The 23,378-nt window shown below is 41.4% G+C and overlaps 2 protein-coding genes across 5 annotated transcripts in view; one reads left to right on the forward strand and one right to left on the reverse strand.

Moving 5' to 3' along the window:
- Positions 1-57: 57 nt before the first annotated feature.
- Positions 58-4,742, reverse strand: LSM6 (LSM6 homolog, U6 small nuclear RNA and mRNA degradation associated). The gene is made up of 3 exons (XM_083756128.1): positions 4,637-4,742; positions 1,617-1,730; positions 58-332 (listed from the first exon to the last, which is right to left on the reverse strand). Exons 1-3 carry the CDS (start codon positions 4,728-4,730, stop codon positions 298-300), a joined length of 243 nt encoding a protein of 80 aa, XP_083612254.1. The 5' UTR covers positions 4,731-4,742; the 3' UTR covers positions 58-297.
- The window catches only part of LOC310852505 (uncharacterized protein), a 28,689-nt gene continuing 5,889 nt past the window's right edge, over positions 579-23,378 (forward strand). The window contains exons 1-5 of one of the 4 annotated variants that reach the window (XR_014568158.1): positions 579-3,549; positions 3,725-7,879; positions 9,827-9,935; positions 14,083-14,179; positions 15,624-15,716. Coding sequence is in view for 1 of the 4 variants with exons in the window: in XM_083756125.1 (XP_083612251.1) it covers positions 16,645-16,710; positions 21,047-21,086 (106 nt within the window). In the remaining 3 variants the exon portion in view is untranslated. Of the gene's footprint in view, positions 3,550-3,724; positions 7,880-8,181; positions 8,202-9,826; positions 9,936-14,082; positions 14,180-15,623; positions 15,717-16,636; positions 16,711-20,351; positions 20,426-21,046; positions 21,087-23,378 lie in introns of those variants that run through there. The other 3 variants (XR_014568159.1, XM_083756125.1, XR_014568160.1) reach the window with 3 other exon arrangements.

The following is a 23,378-nucleotide window of genomic DNA, read 5'->3' on the forward strand; positions in this document are numbered from 1 at the left end:
ACCACTGTTCATGTGAGTACCAGATGTTGTATAAAATTAGCTTAGAGCATAAACAGATCATATTCTTTTCCAAGTTTATTTCATTCCAAATTATAACACAAGGTGTATTCCAAACTCTGTCAGCAATATTCCATTTTGTTTTTACATATAAAAAATAACAACCATCCTTTCTTACAGGCCACGTAACTTTTACAGCAAAATGAAATAACCTTGTTCACTGAAGAATTGCCAGTAACAAACAAAATAATGTTAAGAAACTAAAGTTGCAATACAAAAATGTTCCATCTTCTGGTATGCTCACATTCTCCTCTTCTGTGTACTTATATACAAAACTGTTTAAAAGGAGGAAAAGACAATTAGGATGTTTTGCATAAATGTACTTGTATATATAATAGTGTATATATAATAGGTATAATTATAACAGCTACAGTCCATAAACTTAATATTATTGCCAGAAATACTGGTTTGATCCAAAAATACCGATCATTGATGGAAACACTGTTTTACATCTCATCCTATAACACTGTGAGAAAAGTAAAACAAATCCAAAGAGGTTTTGCTACTGAAACCTTTTGTATGAAACCTGCTACAAAACTGATTTCTTATAGAATCATGTGACGTTTTGAATATTTGCACCAACAGTGCTAGTATAGCAGCTTCTGTCTGTTCATTATTCCTTGGAGCCAATGCTGTAGTATAGCTCTAAAGATATTTTTCTTTGTAAGACAATGAAAAATCTTAGTAGTAAGACTAACACAATCCCAAAAGAGGCATGATCCTGCCAGGACTAAACATTGTTAAAGCCCACTGATTACAATGCAAGCTATTTATGCATGTCCTCAACTTTCCCATTGAAACTAAAAAGGCAAATGCCTAATGCTCCCATTGAAATTAGAAGGGCAAATAACTAGATATGTACAGTGTATGACACACCCATTAAACTTAAGTTGAGCCATCATACTAAAGAAGCTCCTAGCTGCTAGACTGCTCCAAAAGTTTCTCAAGTGTCCATACACTGCAGGGTCTATTCTTTCTTTGTTTTAAATATTTATATACATGCATTCCCACCAACCCCGGCTTAATTTACCTGATCCTAGCATCACTACTAAAATAAATGAAGTTATATCACTGCAAAGATTAAGAAAGCCTATTTTTCCAACTCTGTAAAACCTGGTGCAACCATCAAGAAAGCTAATGGAAAATGTATGAAGAGAAGCACTGCCTAAAAATCTATTTTCCAATCCCAGGAACAATTCCTAAAATGTAAAGTAAAAATAAAAGAAACCACCACTGAGCTCCATACTCTTGACTTTGAGGGCAACACAGATTGCTTATTATCTTTTCGCAAAGCCTCATTTGAGTTGAAATATTTAATCATACCTCAAATTCTCTCATTTGTACCAGAACATGAGGCAAGAGGAAGGTGTTGTAACATGTCATTCTGCATGAGGCTTTACAGAAGCCAAACATTTATGGATGCCTGCTTACTACATCTAATTCACCATCAAAAGTATGTGCACGAAGAGCCATTAACTAATTTTTCAAAAAAAATCTTCCCTCAAAACAATTTGGATAAATACACCAAAACCCAGTATCTTCTAGTTAAGCATACTTACCATTGTTTCCTCTGATGAAAGCATCCCCATATTTATTCTTTAGTTGCCCATTTACATACTCCTCTGTCTGCTCCAGAGCTATATTCATGTACCCATCCAAGCAAGCCAGAACACCTAAAATCAATGGGACCCAAAGAACTGCTTAGACTTTAGAGCTACATTTTTAAATCCAATGCTGTATTAAAAATTCAGTACAAGTACAGTACATTGTTGCAAAAAATGACTAGGCAAGCAGAAGTGTAGAGCTATAGGTTGTTATGGTAAAAATAATTGCCACATCTTCCTAGAAACTGATTAAGACTGCAATCCTTACCCTATTTCTTAGGAATGAGCCCCATTGACTTCAATAAGACTTGATTCCAAGTAGATGTTGTTAGGATTGCACTGTAAGTCACTATCTGTAATTTAGCATATGAAATGTAGTATCACTGTAGCAGAACCCTTTGCCACAAGATCAATATTTTCTTCTCTGGAGCCTGGAAAGGTTATCCTTCCATTTATGGATTATCTAGAGAGTACTGTATCTTAACATTCTGCAGTAAGTTGTCATAAATTTGAATGGACATAGGCACATCAAGTTTAACTCATATTGTATGGCATGTATTTTATGTTTTCATATTGCAAACCACCTTGTGATCTTTGGATGAAGGGTGGTATAGAAACCAAATAAATCCGAATAATAGAAGGAAGCAGCCATGTACACAAGACCAAAAGTCTCTTATCACTGAAAACTGGAATACTACAGCTATAACAACATTTTAGGTATACAATGTGGGAAAAGTTAAACTAAATTATGAAGTTATCTAAAGAGATAATAATCTAACAGGCAACTGTTGTTTTAAAAGTGTGTAGTATTAAAAATGGGACGTGGGTGGTGCTGTGGTTTAAACCACTATGTTGCTTGGACTTGCCAATTAGAAGGTCGGTGGTTCGAGGCCCCACAATGGGCAAAGCTCATTGTTCAGTCCCTGCTCCTGCCAACCTAGCAGTTTGAAAGTACACAGTGCAAGTAGATAAATAGGTACAGCTCCGGCAGGTAGGTAAATGGCATTTCTGTTCGCTGCTCTGGCTTTGCCAGAAGTGGCTTAGTCATGCTGGCCACATTACCCAGAAAAACTGTCTGCGGACAAACATCGGCTCCCTCGGCCAGTAAAGATGAGCGCCGCAACCCCAGAATCGTTTGCGACTGGACTTAACTATCAGGGGTACCTTTACCTTTACCTTTAGTATTAAAGATAGCTATTTAATATTACCTTAGAGTGCAAACAAGATTCAGATTCAGAGGAAGGCTTGAGGGGGGAAATGCTATGAGTTTATTCTAAAATATGTGATGATTTTGTGGGGTTTAAAAAAATAATGTTGTATGAAATATTTTAAAAATAATGTCCTGCCAACATATTTCAGTTACAGTCGTACCTTGTTACAGTTACAGCGGTACCTTTGTTGTCTAACTTAATCCTGGGAGTCCATTCGACTCCCAAAACGGTTCGAAAACCAAGGCGCAGTTTCTGATTGGAATCAGAAGCTGCGTCAGAAGTTCAGCTTCTGAGAAACATTCGCAAATCGGGAGCCAAAAAGTCCCGAGTACCAAGGCGTTCAACATACCAAGGTAAAACTGTGTTCTTAAACAAAGGTTTCAACCAGTTTCAAGTAAGTCCTAATGGTTTTAAAGGGTCTTACTTTCAAGTTAATATGATGAAAATTAAGATACTAAAGTTGAGATCATAGAAGTATAGAATTATAGTGTTGGAAGGAACCCTAAGGGTCATCTAGTCCAACCCACTGCAATGCAGGAATCTCAACTAGATCATACTTGACAGATGGCCATCCAAGCTCTGATTAAAAACATCCAAGGAAGGAGAGCCCACTACCTCTCAGGAGAATCTGTTCCACTGTCTACATACTCTTAAAACAAAAGTCCCGGCTGCAAAAGGTAACCTTGGCTAGGTATTAGAAAGGTAACCTTGGCTAGGTATTAGAAAGGTAACCTTGGCTAGGTATTGGAAAGGTAACCTTGGCTAGGTATTAGAAAGGTAACCTTGGCTAGGTATTAGAAAGGTAACCTTGGCTAGGTATTAGAAAGGTAACCTTGGCTAGGTATTAGAAAGGTAACCTTGGCTAGGTATTAGAAAGGTAACCTTGGCTAGGTATTAGAAAGCTAGACATATCTCAAGGAAATCAGAAAAGCAGACCAAGGTCTCGGATCATATTTATCAAGGGAAGTTTTTAATGTGTGACATTTTAATGTGTTTTTAATCTTTGTTGGAGGCTGCCCAGAGTGGCTTGGGGAACCCAGCCAGATGGGAGGGTACAAATAATAAATTATTATTTTTTATTATAAAAGGCTGTTATTGGAAATGTGGCAAAAAAAAATTGTGAATACCTTAAAGTAAACTGTATAAGTAGAACTGTATTTTCTCTCTCAATGTAAAAAAGGGGGAAACCCTACAAACTTGTAGCCTTCATCTTGTGTTTGTCAAGCATTAAATGGTCTCTTTCCTAGAATCACCTCTAGTATGGTAGGGGTGCAATGAAAAACTCACTCCTGAAAAGATGTACAGTCTCAAAGTTCCCCATCAACTTTCTTCTTAGCTATAGAATCCTTTTAAATGAAGTGAGTTCTTGGGAAATTTAAACATTTAATTTACACTCAACATCTTCAGAAAGAAGGTCTAGTATTGGTTAGAAATGTCATCACAGCCTCATCCTCATTTGGAACACCAAGTAGGCTTAGAATTTAAGAAAATCAGCTAGGGTTGCCAGGCTTACTGTTCAAAACAGCAAATTCTCAATCCAAAAAGTTTGGCTAGGATGATAAAAAGATTCCAGATGTGGGGACTAAATTAATCTCACTATTCCTACCTTTGTATATATAACCCATAATGCCTGAGCTTGACGGTGAAGAACTCTCCAAGAACAGGCCAGGATCATAATCCAAATTATATTGGTTCCTTTCTTCCCAACTCAAAGATCGCATAAATATATCATGATGACTGGCACACAAGACTGACAGAACTTACCTCGATAATCAACTCCAGAATTCAACTTTACAACAACTGGTCTCCCAATGATTTGTTTCAAGAAATCACTTGGAGTTTGTTTCCGTAAACTCATTTTGACAGATCTGGGAGGCTAAAGGAAACAGAAATAGGAAAATGGTTGAAATGCAGAACTCAAAACAGCACAAACAAATGCTCAACAAACAGAGGTAGGATGCTGGCTCTGTAAAGATCATTTGGGAAATAAATATCAAACAAGAGGATAAAGCAAAAAAAATTTTGAAGCGAGGCTTTTGAAACTGCAATTCTACAGCCATTGCATGAAACTACTCTCAACTACATACAGTTTGATATTCTTAATAAGAAGTTTATCTAACACATCTGTTCACAACACACCACCATTTGAAAACATTCAAAGTACTCTGGCATGCCTTTATTCTGTCTCTGTAGTTTTTCTACAAAAGAACTTCACAGTATTGTGGAATTCAGATTTTTTTTTAACATAGTGACTATGGATTTATAAATAAATAGCTAACTGAGGAAGCACAAGCACAGGCACTCTCATTTCATGTACAGCTAATTCAGAACTTTCATTATTTGAAGGCAGTAACATACTGATGAGTGAAATCACTCCAAAGGTACATTGATATAATTCTATAACAAGCCTAATTTGTTAAACGTGTAAATAACCATCTAAAACTTCAGATCCATTTAGTAAATTATTGTTTTTGCAACTGGATACATGTTTCCTAGAAGCACAAGTTGGTGTTGGCAGCATTTCCTCAAATATCACAATAAATATGATCTATTTAAATATGATCTCTAAATCTGCTTTTCTTTTGAATATCCTGAACTCTGCACTTTTTGCTAAATCAAGTCAACTTATGCCCATTTCACAATATCCATAGCAGCCCAGATGTAACATATGAGAAGCCTACACAACACAACTGACCTAACTGGGATTTATGCTGTAACAGATTAGGGCTCCTGCCCAAGAACATCAGCAAAGGATTCATCAAAATATTTTCTTCATTTATTGCCTCTAATATGGTGTTCTGGATTTTTAAGAAGTAGTTTTAACTATTCTTATTTTCCTTTTCTATTTTCACCATCATTCACCAGCAACAAGATGATGACAGTCACAGATAACCTAGAAATGAAAACCTACAAGTAGACAGGATGCACAAGGTTTCTGCATGCAAACAAACACAGGTCAGGCCCATTCATTCATAAAAGCTCCAGATGACCCAATTATTTCCAAGACAGCTAGAGGTAATATCATTATAATATGCTTCTCTGCAGCAGCCCTGGCAACCTTTGACACATGATGTACAGTGCATATGTACCCTAGGGGGGAAAACAGGGCAGACTTAAGTGTCCACAATTTTCCATCAAAATGTTGGGCATGACCAATCATTTGGATTATAAAATTCACAAGCAAAGACTGGAAGAGCTGCTTATAGAAAATGAGTCAAGAGGTCTTGCAACTTAACATTTAGCACTCCCAGAACTATTTTCTGGGACTCCTCCTGGAGTCCTGCTGGTGAAGGATGGGCAATAAACTTAATAAAATTTAATAAAACTAAGGTATCTTGTGGGTGCATACATAGAACAGCACCAGAGGAAGCTTTCCAGGAAACATTTCCTGAAAGCACCTAACAGAGACCTAGGCTCCTTGACCTATCGCCATTTGGGTTATTTGGCATATGCAGTCCTTGTGAAGGGCAGGATTAAAAAAATAAATGCCGCTTTCAAATGTATTCCTATTCTACACAGATGTAAGAAGTTTGCACTTGGCAGTTATTTTGTTATTACCCGCGTGTGCTCCTGTAAAGGCCACTGTGACAGGTGTGTTCCCGTGTGCTATAAAGTAGTGATCAAAGGGACGTATAGGAAGTGGGTGGGTGTGTCAGGTTCAAATTACTGCCCAACTATTAAAGAACCGCCGGGTAACACCGGGCCAACCTCACCTGCCTCGCAGGTTTATTGTGAGGATAACGTGAACTTGGGGAGGGAGAAGGTGGAATGCAGAACTGCAGCGGATTAATTAATAATTCACAATTTGCGCGAATTTGAACCCTCTCCGCTGCCAGTCCTTTCTGTGGGGTCGTATACCGTTAAGGCACCCAGCTAAGGGCTGAGGAGCCGAAGCCCACACAATGCGACGGCCGGGGCCGCAGTCTCTCGCATGGGGGGGGGGTGTCACTTGACTCCCAAGCCGGCAGGGTCTAGGAAACCAGCGTCCAGGGACCCCCTCGGCTGGGAGGCGCTGAGGGAGAAAGCGGCACCCTCGACGGCCGCGGCTTGCGAAGGGAGCGGCCCCGCCGCACAGGCCCTGAGGGAGGCCGCGGCCTAGAATGTTCCGCCACAGCAGCGCGCGCGCGACCTCTCCCCCCCCCCCCCCTCTCCACCAACCGCCACCCCTCGCGCCGCCGCTGCCCTGGAGTTCCACGCTTGCCCGCCCTCAGTCACTCACCCGCGCTTCTTCGCGTTACTTAACTAGCTCGGGCGGTTTTCCCCGAACGTAAAAGAAAGATGATGGGCTGTTCGCTCCGCCAATCAGCGCGCTGCAACTTCGCGGCGCAGCTACGGTGCTCCGACCCGGCCAAAAGTCTTCGCTTCCTCCGCCTTTTCAAAAGCAGGGCGGAGTTCTTTCCTTGAGGCTAGAGAGAAGGAGTCCCGTTGGACTTAAATCGGGTTTATTTCCGAGGAAAGGCGACGCACGCAGGGGATCGGGTTGTAGGGCTCCCTTTGAGAGAGTCCCGCCCTGCTAACGGTATAGGTAGGAGAAGCCGCGAGGGAGGAGTTCATAAGCTTTTGTTTTAGTGAAATAAATACGCGCGTGCAGCGATAAGAAGCGAGCTGTGCCTTTGTTTTCCAATCCAATGTTGATGCCGGTCCCAAGTATTATAATAATAAAACTGTAAAGTTGGAAGGGGTCACGAGGGTCATCTAGACCAACCCCCGGCAGTGCATGAAACTTTTGCCCAAACACTACTGCCTTAATAAAGAAATAGCAATCCTTGGACGAGTCCCATGTAAGAAAACGCCTTTTGCTTCGGAGTTGCCAGAAAACATGTTGCAACTGGGTGGGATGCGCTGGTGCTTTCTCCAGGCAGAATTTGGCCCCTCTGCATAGAATTTGCCCCCTATCATTAGGCAGAGTGGAGCAACTGCCTCAAGCATCAGGTGCTGGCAAGGCATCAGGGGGTGGCCTCTCCAGTGCCCTCTGCTGACCTCACTGGTGGACAACACTAGCCCATTGTCAGTATTGGAAAACATGTTTGTGGGCTTCCTATAAGCATATGATTGGCCACTGTGAGTACAACGTGAGCTTTTTTTTAGGGGAACTGACACAATTGTTGAGCTTTATTAGGATAAACAGCCAAAACTTACGTAGCTGGTGTTTTGAGGGACCGGCAGTGGCTCTACCCACCTACACCCAGCAACTGCCATACCACCCTGCATCTCTTCTGCTGCCCAGCAGTCCAGCCCCTAATGCCCAGCAGCCACCATGCCGACCTAATGCCCCCCCCCCCGCGCCCTGGTTGGCACGCCACCCCCGCCCCTACACTACAGGGACTAGGTAAGCTTTTGGCCTCATCCACCATCAATAAGATTCAAATGCCATTCCAATTGGCCTTCTGTGTAATAGAGGTGCTGCCTTGTTCTTTGCCTCAGGCAACAAAATGTCTTGAGCCAGCCCTGCCACTAGGCTGAGCTGTTCAGAAATCCCTGTTATCGGCTTGTGCCTAAACATGTCACTCAAAAATGCCCCACTGGGTTTGGCAAGATTTCCTTTGCAAAATATGTGCATAGAGGTTTGCACATGTTTACTCAAGCTGCATATACATAACTTTAAAGCATGCTCAAAGTGCACCCTGCACGAACCCTGGGAACTGTAGAATTGTAAGAAAAGTTGCAGTTCCCGGCACCCTTAAACTACAGTGCTCAGAATTATTTGAGGGGTTAAATGTGGTTTGAATCTTCTTTAAATATAGGGTGTTAAGCAGCATCAGAATAAGCCCTGCTGTATTCAGTGGAGCATCTAAGTGCACTTGAGACTGCAGCCTATTTCTCAGGAAGCAGAGTGTACAGCTTGTGAATTGCAACTAGAGTTGCAGACTTCTGAAATTAATGGATTCTGGTACTGGCTAGGGTCTGGAGGTGGAGTCCAGAGAGGGCCAATTCAGCTGCAGAATCTAGTGGCTCTTGGCGGACCCAGGAGTAGAAAACAGCACAGTTTTAAAAATGTTGCAGAAGATGCTCAGGAGTGACTTTGCCTATTGCTTTTCAAACAATTGTCAGAACCTCCCCCCACTTCTTAGTTTGAACTCTCAACAGGTGTGTCACTTGTTTGATGGGACCCTGAGACTGTCAGCTCCCATTATGTGCTGGAGCTAGAGAAATGAGAACGTGCACATAAGGCACATGGAGATATGGGTGGGTAGAGCATCGAAAGTCCCGGGTTCAATCCCTGGCATCTCCGGGTAAGGCTGAGAGAGACCCCTGACTGAAATCCTGGAGAGCCTCTGCCAGTCAGTGTAGACAATACTGGGCTAAATTGACCAATGGTCTGACTCAGTATAAAGCAGCTTCCTATGTTCCTAATTCACACAACTCTCCTGGAAAAATATCTGGTCTGCTTTTATTTTTATTTCAACCTGGTTGAAGTTTTAAAAACATAGATTGAGGACTTCTATATATTAAGGGAAGGAGCCAAAAATATATTTTGATGATTTTCAAGCCAGAAGATATGAAGTGGTCAAACAGCTGCCTAGACTCTATAAGCTGTAAGGTTTCATGTGACATATTTTACATTCCGATTTTAAGGTTTTGGCTCTTGGATGAAAAATAAAATACCTGTAGTGTCAAAACCAGTCTTGAACACCCGCTAACCCATCATATTGTATATCTTACAGGAATAGACAAATGTGTTTTTCTCATATGACTTCCTTGGCCAATCTTGATTTAAATGGCAGCACGAGTTCTTGGCAAATGTTATATGGAATGGACCAGGTGAGGGAAATGAGAGGTAGCCAGCTCAGCAACACATTACCCACAGAAACAGAGGGAAGTTAGGGCAGGGAACTAGTTCTTAATGCTCGTTATCTGCATACCCTTTGTTCTCCATTACATAACTGCTGCCTCTTGATGCATGAACTGAAAATATTTCTTGTTTAGTACGCAATTTCCATTAATTTTGTTTAGTTCCTCTGCCAAGCAAAGCAGGAAGTTCATTTTGAGTGCTGGGATGGCTGTAGCTATGCTCTCCAGAGGACAGATGTCAAGGGGAGACAAGAGTAAACACTCAAAAGAGGTGAGCAGTTTTATGTCTGGCCAGAAGAGGAAGCAGAGACAATGGTTTTTATATTGTTTAAATGGTTTTCAAAGAAAATTGGTGTTCAAAAACAAGGCATCAGCAGCTGGGAAGGTATCTTGCATAAAACCACAACTTCTGCACAACTTCAGTTTATTTAGGAACATAGAATGCTGCTTTATACTGAGTTAGATCCCAACTCCATCAAGCTCAGTATTCTCTACACTGACTGGAAGCAGCTGACCAGGCTGGCGATATTCCCAGCCCTAGGGGACCGGGTGGCGCTGTGGCCTAAACCACTGAGCCCCTTGGGCTTGCCGATAGGAAGGTCAGCGGTTCGAATCTGCGCAACAGGGTGAGCTTCCATTGCTCTGTCCCAGCTTCTGCCAACCTAGCAGTTCGAAAGCATACCAGTGTGAGTAGATAAATAGGTACCGCTGTGGCAGGAAGGTAAATGGCGTTTCTGTGTGCTCTGGTTTCTGTCATGGTGTTCCGTTGTGCCAGAAGCAGTTTAGTCATGCTGGCCACTTGACCCGGAAAGCTGTCTGCAGTCAAACACCAGCTCCCTTGTCCTGAAGCGAACTGAGCGCTGCAACCCCATAGTCACCTTTGACTGAACTTAACTGTCCAAGGGTCGTTTAACCTTTTATTCCCAGCCCTACCTAGAGATGTTAAGAGATTGAATCTGGGACTTTCTGCTTGCAAGGCAGGTACTCTCCTACTGAGCTATGCCCCTTCCCCAAATTTCCCAGAAATTTCAGCAAAGTTTCTGCATAAGTTGGATTATGTAGTACAAAATGACAGACGGCATGTCTGTTTAGCGCATGTTGGGAGATAGGGGTGTTCTGATAAGCTGGGTCAGCTCATCCACTCTTTGCTAGCCAAAGGGTATCCATGCAAACCTGTATCAGTCCTCTGGATTGGCCTTTTTGGACCTGTGGTCCAATTAGCCATCCAGAGAAATTGTGGGTACTGCACACACACACACCCCTCCACTGCCGCAGCCAAGCACACCTTTGCTACTCACTACAGTAGAATGTATCTTTCAAGCCTCATTTCAGCCGAGAAGAGGACCCTCTGGGTGCCAGAGAAGACGTATTTGGTTTTTGTGTCCTAGAAGGTGACATGTCGGTGAGCCCTGCTCTAGTTATTACAAGTAGAAGGGCATGCAAAATACGTTCATTTTTCCCCATAGGTTTAACAGCTAACTCAGGACAGTTGTGAAAGCTCTACCATTATCCCATGAACAGGGCAGTACTTAAAGTTTTATTTTTGCTGGGGTAATTTAATTATTCCTGCACAGTTTCAGTTTGGCTCAGCTCATTTTTTTGTATTGTACATTCTGTACTGTATGTTTCATTAAATAAAAAAAAAAACATGAAAAAAAATGCATGAGAAATATTCCTTGGGTTCCATAATCTTTTCCAAAGCCTATTTCGGAAAAGGTGGATGAAACATATTTTCAGCTACACGAATTCCTTTGGCTTGCACTTCTCATGAAGACAGTGGAATAGATAGCAGGAGATGTTAATGCCTTCCTGTCATAGTCCTAACAAAGCTCGCCTGCCAGTGCCAGGCCAGTATGAATATGTCTCCAGCACGTTCTCTCTTATGTAGAATAGTTCTTTCTTGCTAGTGGGTAGTACTTAAAATGAATGTTAGATATCACCAGGCTTATAATTGATAAGTGCTTTGATATATACAGTATATAAAAAGCTTGCCCTTGACCACAGGAGTCATTCACAGAAAAGGCAGGGTAACAATATATTCATCCCCATAGCATCCTCAAACTTCCATTGGAAGGATTGTAATCCAAATTCATTCAGCCTTTCCTTTGGAAAGCAAGGCTCTGATTTTGTTTTTTTCAAGACCACTATTTGGCAATATTAGAGATGGTGCTTTTAGTGTTGACATTTGTAAATAACAGATATCCTTTCTGCTGTGGTTGAATGTTTAGCACTGGAAAGGGCAAGGGAATATCACATTGTGAACTGTATCTTCACTCTGCATGCTTCCTCTCAACAATTCCATCTAAAGCCTGAACAACTAAAAACAATGGGAAAGCCTCCATTAGCACCTGTATGATGAAGCTCAACTCATTTGCTCTTCGTCTTCCTGCTACAGTTCCTGCTACTTGAGATATATATTTCCTGTGAATTTCTGCATGATGTGTGCAGCAAAGGGAACAAATCCCTCCAGTATCATTCAGAGGGCAAATTATGATGCTGAAACTTGGGAAGGCATGGCAAGGCATCATCATAAGAACATAGGAAGCTGCCTTGAATTGAGTCATACCAGCTAGCCCACTATTATTTAGCTTGTAGCAGCTCTCTAAAGTCTTTCACATAATCTACTAGCTCAGAGTTGCTAGACGCCCAAGACCCATCAGCCCCACTCAGCATGACCAGTGCTCAAGACTGACAGGAGCTGTAGTTCGGAAAGACCTAGAGGACCACGTGTTCCCTACCCCTGCACTACCTGATCCTTTGAGGTGGAGCTGGCAGGGACTGAATCTTGATGAATGGAAGTCAGCTTCCCTGAAATTAAAAACACTACAAGCCCAACACCAAACACATTGGTGCAACTACATTGCCAAGGGTTTAGCTGTAGGGTAAGAAGCATGTGAAATGAGCCTGTTTAATAGTCCTTTGATGAAAAGGAGGATTGCCGAAGTTCACTTAACAGCACAATCCTATGCATATTTAATTCAAACTACATTCTGTGCAGGTTGTTATACACCACCCCAATCTCCACAGCCATGCAAGATTCCAGGGTTACAGGCACTTACCCAGGGTTCATGTTTCCTTTGGAAATGAGGCACAGTGGAGACGGTGGTGTCTTTATGCTATATGGTTTATTTACACATATATACACCTGAGCCTACAGTGTAGGGGTTCAAAGCATTCTACTCAAAGCAGGTTCTGTCTCTCTCGTGGCTGCAACGTTTAATCCAAAACTGCCAGCCCCATGCTGCTCTGAGTCCTGTTTCTCCAGCTCGTAAACTCCTTGCCAAATGCAACAAACTCTCCTTCTGCTTACATCCTCGCCCACTCCAGTTCTGCCCCTCACTCCTGCAACTCTGCCTTTTGTCTCTTGCTACCTATCTCTCAGCCCACGGCTGGGCTCCACCTGCCTGCGTCCAGACAGTCTTTGCCTTCTTGATGGCTTCCTTGATGGGTCAACACCCTGCCTTCATTTTCTTAACGACCTGGCCATTCAGGCTGGCCTGAACACTGGAGGATTGGTTTGGCCTGTATTTTGCAAAGCCAAACTCAGGGTCTGGCACTTGGGGATTAGAAATGGGGGTCCAGTGATTAGAAGGGGAGTCCAGGCACCCCACAAACTATAGCATAGGTCAATGGGCTAACTTCAAAATAGTGTGTATAGGATTGCAGATAAAACATGCTAGTAGCTGACTTTACAAAAAGTTGTGTACAAGTACATTTATCTCAATGGCTAGGAGACATTCAAAACATTCAGATAATACACAAATGATGCTGTGTCTGAGACATACAAAGTAAAAGTAGATAGCTGTAATTTTAACTGAAGTATATGCAAGCACTGGGTGACCTAGACCATTTGCAGTTCTTTGGAATACTACAGCAAAGGTGAATTAAAATGATTAATCTGAAGTATCTCCGAAAACATTGGATCAACAGGCAAGTATGCCTTATCTCTCTTACCAGTCAAGAGGAGTGGATATTAATTATTAACAAATGTAGGATGGAAACAGCAGATGAAAATTAAAACTCCTAAGATGGTTGAATTCCATCTTAATATATCCTTGAAGATCATGTAATCACATCTGTTAATGGGCAACCTAAGAATGCTACATTTCCTGAGTGACAAAATCTAAATGACCTCAAAGATACAGTCTTCAAAGAGTTTACGTAATCCATAATTAATGGACGTGTTTAAACAGTTCAAAACTCTGGAGGTGAAAATAAAGCCGATCTATGTTCACTACACAAGTATGACCACAGCGTTGAAATGATTCAGTCACAAATAGCCTTACATGCATTTTTGAACAACTTAAACATTGCAGCCTGGTATCTTTTTTCAGTGTTTAACATATATAGATGCAAGGCAGATTCAGATTAGATCAGGTAGATTCTATGTACCATTGCTTCTGTAAATTTCTTTACAGTGTACCATGGCAAAGCTTCCCTAGTGTTATTATTCATTGGAATCAGACAGAAGCCGCCCTTGTCTTTTAATCAAGATGAACTTGAAAGGTGAAAATTGTAAGTGGCAGAAATTATTTATAATTTTGGTAATAAAAGTTTATGTCCAACATTCCAAATTTCATACATCTGCTCTGGTGCTGGCCTTGAGATATAAAACTATTGGAAGTTTCCTTTAGAGTGGGCATTAGTTGAAAGGGGATAAATCAGAATGATAGAGTTCATAGCCATTCCTAGCTCACAAAATTTCCATATTAACATCTTCACCTCAAACATAAATGGTTACAAAGTTACAATGAGGAGAGTTGCATTGGCCTTTGTCAATTGAGCTTAATGATGGAAATCCAGACAATGGAACATTTACCTACTGTGGAGCGTTAAAAGAGGAACAATTTCAGAATCCTTGTGCAGAAGACCCAATTAAAAATTTATGGCCAACTGTAAAACATAAAGTGATATTTGACAGTCTTTCTCTTGTTCTCCTTTTACCGAAGTACAAAACAATGAAACATAAGAAGTCCTCTCACCCCCAACTACTTATAATGAAGCCTTTTTCATAGATCAATGGGAGCTGTACAGAGGATTAAAAATGTGTTTCAGGGTTGTATTTGTTTTATCTGTAGCTCATGCTATTACAAAGGCTGGGATAGCATAACAGAACAAAAAACATAATGTTTTTACAGTTATTAAGCCCTAGCCATAGTTATCAATTTAATTAGGGCTGCAGTTCCTTCATTCCTTTACCTGGGAGCAAGCCCCATTGAACTCAATAGGACCTGCTGTTGAGTAGACATGAATAGAAATGTCTGTTGAATGACATTTGGGATTTAAAGCATCACAGCTTTAAAGCACATTAAAAGTAAATGTGTCATTACATAAGTTTTCATGGATTACCAAAAAATGATGCAATCTGATGAAGCGGACTTTAACTCCCAAATAAGCTTGTGTCCTAATAAATTTGTTAGTCTTGAAGGTGTTAGTACAGTGGTACCTCTGGTTAAGTACTTAATTCATTCCGGAGGTCCGTACTTAACCTGAAACTGTTCTTAACCTGAAGCACCACTTTAGCTAATGGGGCCTCCTGCTGCTGCCACGCCGCCAGAGCCCAATTTCTGTTCTCATCCTGAAGCAAAGTTCTTAACCTGAAGCACTATTTCTGGGTTAGCGGAGTCTGTAACCTGAAGCATATGTAACCCGAGGTACCACTGTACTGATCTTTTTATCGTTCTGCTAAAATTATGTTGTGATCTACTTCACAGGGCTGTTGTGAAGACAGTAGACTGTAAAAGACTTCAGAATTTGGTCACCTCCACACCATACATTAAACACATATGTAAGGCACATTGCCTCTCTTAAAGAATCCTGATAAATGCAGTTTGCAATTCCCAGCAGCCGTAACAAACTACTTTCCCCAGGATTCATTGGGGAGGTCATGTCTTTGGGGGAAGTATAACATTACTGAAGGGCAGCAACTAAGAACATCTTTCTGCTTCCTCCTTCTCAGTCTATTCCCCACAGTGGGCTTCCCCTTCTCTTCTTCATCTGTCAGCAATTACCACCCCAGCCCCAAGCCAGTGATGACACCAACCCAAGACAGACTTATCTCCCTCCATGTATTCCCCACTCTGTACCATTGCACAGTGCTTCCACAGACAAACATAGGGCTCTGGTTCATGACAATTTTTCAGAATTAGAAGAAAGATTGCACTTCAGTATTCACAACCCAAAGGCAAACAACAAAAGCATCCTCAACCACAAGCCAAAATCACTGTAGTGATAGGAAAGGGTCCGTATGCTCTGACAGGGGTCTCAAGTGGACTCGTTCTGCCAGTGCAGAAGGGAGAGAGAAGTAAGCTAGAAATCTCATGTGCTGGAGATTTGACTGGTTCAGTAAACTTAATATATGGCGATAATTGACAAACATGTTTTTGCTGCAGTTTCCTAACCTATCAATCTATTGAGGAGCTTTTAGGCTAGTGTCTTAGTATGTTGTCAGCAATTCCTACAACTTTCAGCAGGACAATTATTGGCCATGACTAGAAAAGTATTGCTGAAAACAAGCAAGGACTTAAGAAACTGAACAAGTGGGTGACAGGCGTGAACGTTATAGAGCCAGGCATGGGCTTTGGCAAGTTCTGAAACAGACCAACTCTGGCCACAATGTGATATCAAGATGTATGTAGAACCGGGGGGGGGGGGGGCAGTGTGATGCCCTCCAGATGCTGTTGGACTACAAATCCCATCAACCCCAGCCAACATGTCCAATTTTCAGGAACGGCGAGAGTTGTAGTCCAACAACTTTTAGAAGACATTATATTGGCTACCCCTCTTCCAGCACTCCAGAGACTCCACAGTTAGCATGATATGCTGCTGTTTACCACATCATTTGGGTTGTCTAATAGTGTGTGAGTATTCACACACCCAAAATTTACAAATGGCCAACCCATGTAAACAACTACAGCAACACTCATATTGGCTCTTTTATGGAGTGCACTGGAGTTGAAGACACTGGTCCCAGTCCTAAGATGTTGGCAAAGGATCGCACCCAAGGATCACCAATGAGGAAGGATAGGACAAGGTTGTTTGAAGCTGTAAGCACATATATGGGGAATGGGGAAGCAAGAAAAGGACTCAGTCCAGTCTCCAGTCTTGTTTCTCTGTCCCCACCACAGATGCTGCCAGAGATGTCCGTTCTTATTATTTGTTTGGCAGTGTCTCTTCAATACAGATGTGCCATGTGAAAGTGCTGGATACACAGTTCTTACTCATCCTTGTTTGATATTTCTAGCAGGGGATAGTCAAGTCAGGAATGAAAATTGGTTTCTGCTTTTGCATCACTCTTGCCAAATCGTGGCAATTGTGTGGTTTCAAGTCCATATCTAATATAGAGAAGCTGTATTTCATGTTAGCCTTTTGCGGGGGGGGGGGGGAGTGATTACATCACTGGACAATTTTCCAGTTTTATTATAAATTTTTAACTATATGGATCAATTTCAGGGTGTGTCAATTTCAAGGTCTTGAATTAAAGCTGTATCATTGTCAAACAAGCAGCCTATAACCAGAAATGGTTATTCTCCATCCATGTTTCCAATTACTGAATCTAATATATTATTAAATTAGCCTTTACCCAAAAAGCATTGATTCTCTGCACAAACATCAGCTTAGAGTGTCTTGTAAACTGCACATTGTTTTCCCTTCTGCTTTTAATTTCATCAAAGTAGAATTGATGTTGTCATGTAGAAGAGCTAACCCTAGCAACAAATCAGGTTTTTGAAACAAAAGTTCATTGTAGATACCATTTCCCCCCTTTTGTTGAAAATGTTTATTTTCATTCTTTGCTTTAGTTTAGACTTGGCTTATGAAAAATGCAATGTTTACTGTTACTTATATTGCTCTTTAATGTAGCTAGTTTTGTCTACAATTACTACAATATTCAAAGCAAATGTGGTAATATCATGCTCAAAATCTCTTGGACAAAATGACTATCCAGACGTGAATCTTATGGTGTGTCCTAGTGAAAATCACAGATTCTTAGTCTAATTCACTTCTGAAGTTGGTTTGGAGGGTAAAATGAGGCAAATGTGCTCTTGGGATGAGGGCAAGAAATATACTCTAAAATAAAAATTAAAAATGGCTAAACACAACTATTTTCTGGTGACAAGAAATCCAATGAATGCATGGATCTTTCCATGGGTTCCCGTATCAGGGCTTGGTTGCTCCATGTTCTGAAATGCATATTTAAATCTCTCTATGCAGATCCTCTATGCAGGACTCACTGGACTCTGGATCAGGACAGCTAAAAGTCTGCTAACTGCTTTTGAAAGACTAGGGCTGTCATGGGCGTAGCCGGGGGGGCAGGTGCTCCCCTAGATTGAGTAAAACAATAGAAATTCTTAACTAACTATCCAACCTCATCAGTTTTGCCCCCACCAACACAAGTCCTGTCCCCCTAATCAAGTCTGCTTCCCCCAACAAAAATCTCGGCTACACCCATGAAGGTTGTTATTGTTCTTTTAAGTTCTTCAACAATACAAGGAAGGCCTGTTTTACAACCTAAGCCTGTGTAGTATAGTGATTTTTGACTGTTGACCTTGAACCCAGCAAACCAAAGTTCAAACACCTATGTTAAGTTGTGGATGAACATATCAGACGACACAGCGATTCTTCAAACAGCTCTTGTTTATTCACAGGCCAGAACAGAACTGAACTGAAGGGTTCAGCCAGCCTGCTTATATAGAGCTCCACTACAACGCAACAGTAACCACTTTCCGTAACTATCCAATCACTGAACGTCACTTTCAATCCCTTATTTGCATATGTGGACCTGAGTGAAAACTATCTACAGTATCCCCCTGCCGGCCCAGGGTGAGAACTTCAGTACATAACAACCTGTGTCAGAGGAAGAGTGGAGCTGGGGGAAGTCACAAAGAGACAGTGGTGGGCTGGCGACATTTAGACTTGCTAGGGCTGCAGAGCAGCAGAGGTCAGGTTGACAGGAATCTCCCCTGTAGTGCAGGGAGTATAGTGACTTGGTCCTGTTGCAAGAATCTCCAGCTCAAGACCCCCAGAACCTTACACACTGCTGCTCAACTGTGACGTTAACTGGGCAGTCTTGGGTCAGTCACTTTCCCTCAGCCTAACGTTATTTACAGGGAAGTTGTGAAGATAATATTGGGGAGTCTGGGAGTGTAATATGCTACCAAGAGCTCTTTGAACAAAAGGCTGGTATGCATGTAATGCTCAAACTTGTGTGCAACAAGCAAGCCATTGTGATATAGCGGTTAGATTGTTGAAATAGGACTTGGGAGTCCAATCCCCAGCAATATCTGAAGGGACAGTGTTATTTTTCTAGATAAAAAGGTGACAGAACTCACCATGGACGCCTCCCTTGTTCTCTTATAATGGCAATGGCATCCACCAGAGAGGTGGCACCACTGAATTCCAGTAAGTTCTAAGTGGGAAAAAAGCCCTAGTCCTTAGATATTGCTTGGATGCTAAAGTTTTTGATGGAGTGGTTTTATGGTGTATTTACCATGTATAGTTATTGTTGTCCCTTAGGATAGCTTGCTGGTGAAGAGTGGGTTATCAATATTACAATCAGTCAAGCAAGTAAGTCACTTTATTCGTGGAAGTGACTCTAAACCACTTAACACAAGTAAACTGACCCCAGCACCCCTCACCATCGGCCAATACTGGCTGAGGATAAGGATAGAGGACTCTTCCTATCTCTTTCCTGTGTTTGTATAAGTTATAGGTCTGTTTCATCCCTCCATTTTTATTATTATTATTATTTGGCAGACTAAACAAATGAAAAGATGCACGAAAAATTCACATTTAAAACTGTACATGTATTTATTTATTTATCCTGCCCTTCCTCCCAAAGCAGCTCAAGGAGGTCAACACTTTATACATATTCTTTCCCAAAATACAGAGTTTAGTCAATGCATCCCCCCCACCCCCAATGAACACATATTTGTACTGTTCCATGGTTGCCACATATTCAATTACCGTAGTTTCTACACAAACTATGGCTTTTAGAGCAGTGTGGCACCCGTACTTTGGAACACTGTTGCCACTGAAATTAGGCAAGCACCCAGAATTCTAGGAACATACGAAACTGTTTTATACTGAGTTATGTCATTGGTCCATCTAGCTCAGTATTGTCTACACTGATTGGCAGTGACTCTCCAGGGTTTCAAGCAGGAGTCTCTCTCAGTCCTAGATGTCGGAGATAAAAATTGGCACTTCCTGCATACAGGGCAAATGCTCTACCACTGAGCTATGCCCTTCCCCAGATTCTGATGTTTTTCTGCCTGCTGAAAATGTTTCTGTTTCGCCAAGCATTTCTAAAGAATTAATTTGATTCAGAGCTGGTCATTTCTTCTGCACATTACAGTTCGATAATTTTATGGTGTTTTAATGATTTTATTGCACACCACATGCTTTCTTTTTTTTACAATGAATAGGCAGTTTAGAAGTACACTTGCAAATAAATATCTATAAAACATTCCTCATAAAATATGCATTTTTGCGTGCATTTCTTGAACTGAAAGTGCATCATGAAAGTCAAAGAGCATAATCTGATTGACAGCTTTATTCCGATCTGCATATAGGTCCAGGATCAGCAAATGAGGTCAATTGACTTTAAAATGGAGACTGAATAAATTTCTCTTCCATCCTTAGCTGGGGATTATGGGAGTTGTAGTTCAATGGCATCTGAGGACTTGAGGCTGTGGGAGAATGATGCAGACGTGGGACCCTCCACCCATACTTTTTGTTGTTGCAGGTTAATTACTGAAAAAATATGTAAGTGTGTGCCCTTAACACACATTACAATGCTGAAGAGTAAGGACTGTACAATTAGACACTTTAAAATTACATTAAATTCAATTGGCTTGAACTTATTGCATTAAAGTCAGTGTAACAAAAAGTGATTACAGTAATTGGATTGAATCATGTTCTTAATTATTACCTAGGATTATGTATTGTCCTTAAAACAAAACAAAAAAATCTAAGTACAGATGGGTTTCAGTATTTTTTCCATACCAACCTTAGAAAGTCACGCCCTCCCTTCAGATGTCAGGGAGAAAAAGAATTACAGAACTTTTAGAAAACATTTGAAGGGAAGTTCAGGGAAGTTTTTAGCTGACATCTTATTTTTTATATATATATTGCTGGAATCTGCCCAGAGTGGCTGGGGAAACTCAGCCAGAAGGGGGCAGGGTATTAATAGTAGTAGTAGTAGTAGTAATAATAATAATTTATTTATACCCCGCCCATCTGGCTGAGTTTCCCCAGCCACTCTGGGCGGCTCCCAATCAAGTTTTAAAAACAGTACAGCGTTACATATTAAAAACTTCCCTGAACACTAATTATTAGTATTATTATTAGTATTATTAAAGTCAGTCACTTTTATTCCCATTTTAGAGTTCGGGAACTGAGGCTGACGTAACTGAATTGCTAAAAGGTGAGTCAACAGCTCAGGCAGGGCTTTGAATCTTTTATGTTTCATTTTGCTTTTGTAAAGTCATTCCCAATCAGTTTATTGAAAGCACAAAAGCAGGTGAGCTTTACTAGAAGCCTGACAATGCCATGAGACAGAAACTGATACATTATTTATATTTTTATTACTGCTCAGAAGGAATTTTGCTATCAGATTCCTTTATAGCATGTATAATGGTTGAATATTGTTATAGCCATTTCCTAGAGGCCACACAGGTTTTTTTTGGTTTGGTTTGGTTTTACGTGTGATTTAAATATGAAAAGAGAGTGGGGGAAACAGGTTAAATTATTGTATGTCATTTCTTTTTGAGGCTGGCGGCCTAAAGTCAATGGGAAAGGCTAATGATTTACTGCATGAGCAAGTTAAAAATGTATGCACTAATACATTTTATTGCCCTGTATATTCATGCTTTATTCCTCTGGCTCTTAAACAAAGTTTTTTAAAAAGAAAAACCACAGAGAGAGAGAGTTTTCTACATTTAGAGATATCTCCTGAAAAATTGCCCTAACAGATAATAGAAGAGTTAAGAAAATGCAAACATACAATTTTAAAGCAACCTCTTTGCAGCTGTGCATCTTTCCCCTTGTAACATGGGAGTGGAGTCCTTATCTTCCTATTTCCATAATGAAAGCTCCCCAAGCACAGGCCACTGTGGCAGATTTACAGCCCTGGAGCAAGAGAAGTGACAGGCATTTTAATATGAACGGAGATATGAGGTCCTTAATGTACAGTGATGTCACTTCTAACAAGGTAGGAAGTGGGGGCGGGGATCGGATGGGACTTTTCATCTGTTTATTTGTTTCTCCTTCTCACTCCAGTCACCAAAGCAAGTGAAACCTGCCCGCTACATCAGTGACCTTTTTTCAACTGGGAAAAGGTCGCAAATAATTGGGAGGAGATTCTGCTTATTCAGGTGGAAGGCACATGCTCAGGTTAAGGGAAGGGGAACAGACCTTCCTTGCAGTGGCGTAGCGTGGGGGGTGCAGGGGGGGCCGGCCGCACCGGGCGCAACAGCTGGGGGTTAGGGTTAGGGGGCGCAAATCCACGGGTTAGGGGGTGCAAATTACTTGCCTTGCCCCGGGTGCTGACAACCCACGCTACGCCACTGCTTCCTTGGACATGCATTAACCAAAATAAGGTAAAGCCAAGCATAGTCTCTAGACAGAACTTACTTTGGGAGCGTATAAGGGCAAGACATGGTAATGAATGTCCTCAAGGGAGTGTTATAATGAATCGCTTATTGGATGTTGACCCTCTTTTTTATTATTCTTTTGAACATCCTGGATATGGTCTCGGAACTTCTATGTAGTCTGATGATCCATCTATTGGTCAGAGAACAGGAGTGGCTGGTGCAATATAGGGCTGTGTTGCAGAGCCATCCTCCTGACTTGGAATAGGCAAATCCATCAAGTTCTGTTTCTTCTCGTTTCTCATTTTCTTCTGTTCTTCAGTCCTTCCCAATTTCGGCATCAATCTGCAACTTTTGAAGAAGTCCTCATGGAAATCCACCGTCATCTCAGTGCACAGTTCTTCTAATACTTTTGCAAAGCATTCTTTCCGTAACATAATGCATTTTTGTATGTTATTATCTCCAATACAGTGGTACCTCAGGTTACAGGTGCTTCAGGTTACAGACTCCACTAACCCAGAAATAGTACCTCGGGTTAAGAACTTTGCATCAGGATGAGAACAGAAATCGTGCTCCGGCAGCGTGGCGGCAGCAGGAGGCCCCATTAGCTAAAATGGTACCTCAGGTTAAGAACAGTTTCATGTTAAGAACAGACCTCCAGAACAAATTAAGTTCTTAACCCGAGGTACCACTGTATATGCATTTGTATGCACACTGGATATGCACTTTTGAAAATATTTCTTAGCTGAGTCAATGGGAGAAAATGTCTGCTCTGCAATGTTCTGTGGGCTGTGATGCACCAAGTAACATTTATCCAAGTGCTCTTATAGGTTTCTGCAATATGCAAAACTGTTTAGATTCTGTGATCTTTCAGCCCCTCTCCAACCTTCTCTCCTTGGGAAAAGTTAATGAATGAATGGGTCAGTTGACAGCCTGTGGGCCACTTGGGTGCATTGCTGCCAGCTTTCTGGACCTCCATGTCAGTATGGATTTCATTCATTGTATGATCCCAAAACTGCGCTTGTGGCCTTGCTTGACAATCTTTCTCTAGAGACTGACAGGCAAACTTATACTACATTGACCCTATTAGATCTTTCTCTGGCCTTGGGTACATATGACATCAAGAG

This window comes from Podarcis gaigeae (genome assembly GCF_964106915.1).
Source record: "Podarcis gaigeae genome assembly, chromosome: 9".
In the NCBI taxonomy this organism is placed as follows: domain Eukaryota; kingdom Metazoa; phylum Chordata; class Lepidosauria; order Squamata; family Lacertidae; genus Podarcis; species Podarcis gaigeae.

Bases quoted from the DNA above. Each gene is read 5' to 3' on its own strand.
- LSM6 (XM_083756128.1), bottom strand. From the start codon at position 4,730: ATGAGTTTACGGAAACAAACTCCAAGTGATTTCTTGAAACAAATCATT. The intron at 1,731-4,636 runs GTAAGTTCTGTC...CATTGATTTTAG, and splicing joins TTCTGGAGTTGATTATCGAG to GTGTTCTGGCTTGCTTGGAT. The intron at 333-1,616 runs GTAAGTATGCTT...CCTTTTAAACAG, and splicing joins TTTCATCAGAGGAAACAATG to TTTTGTATATAAGTACACAG.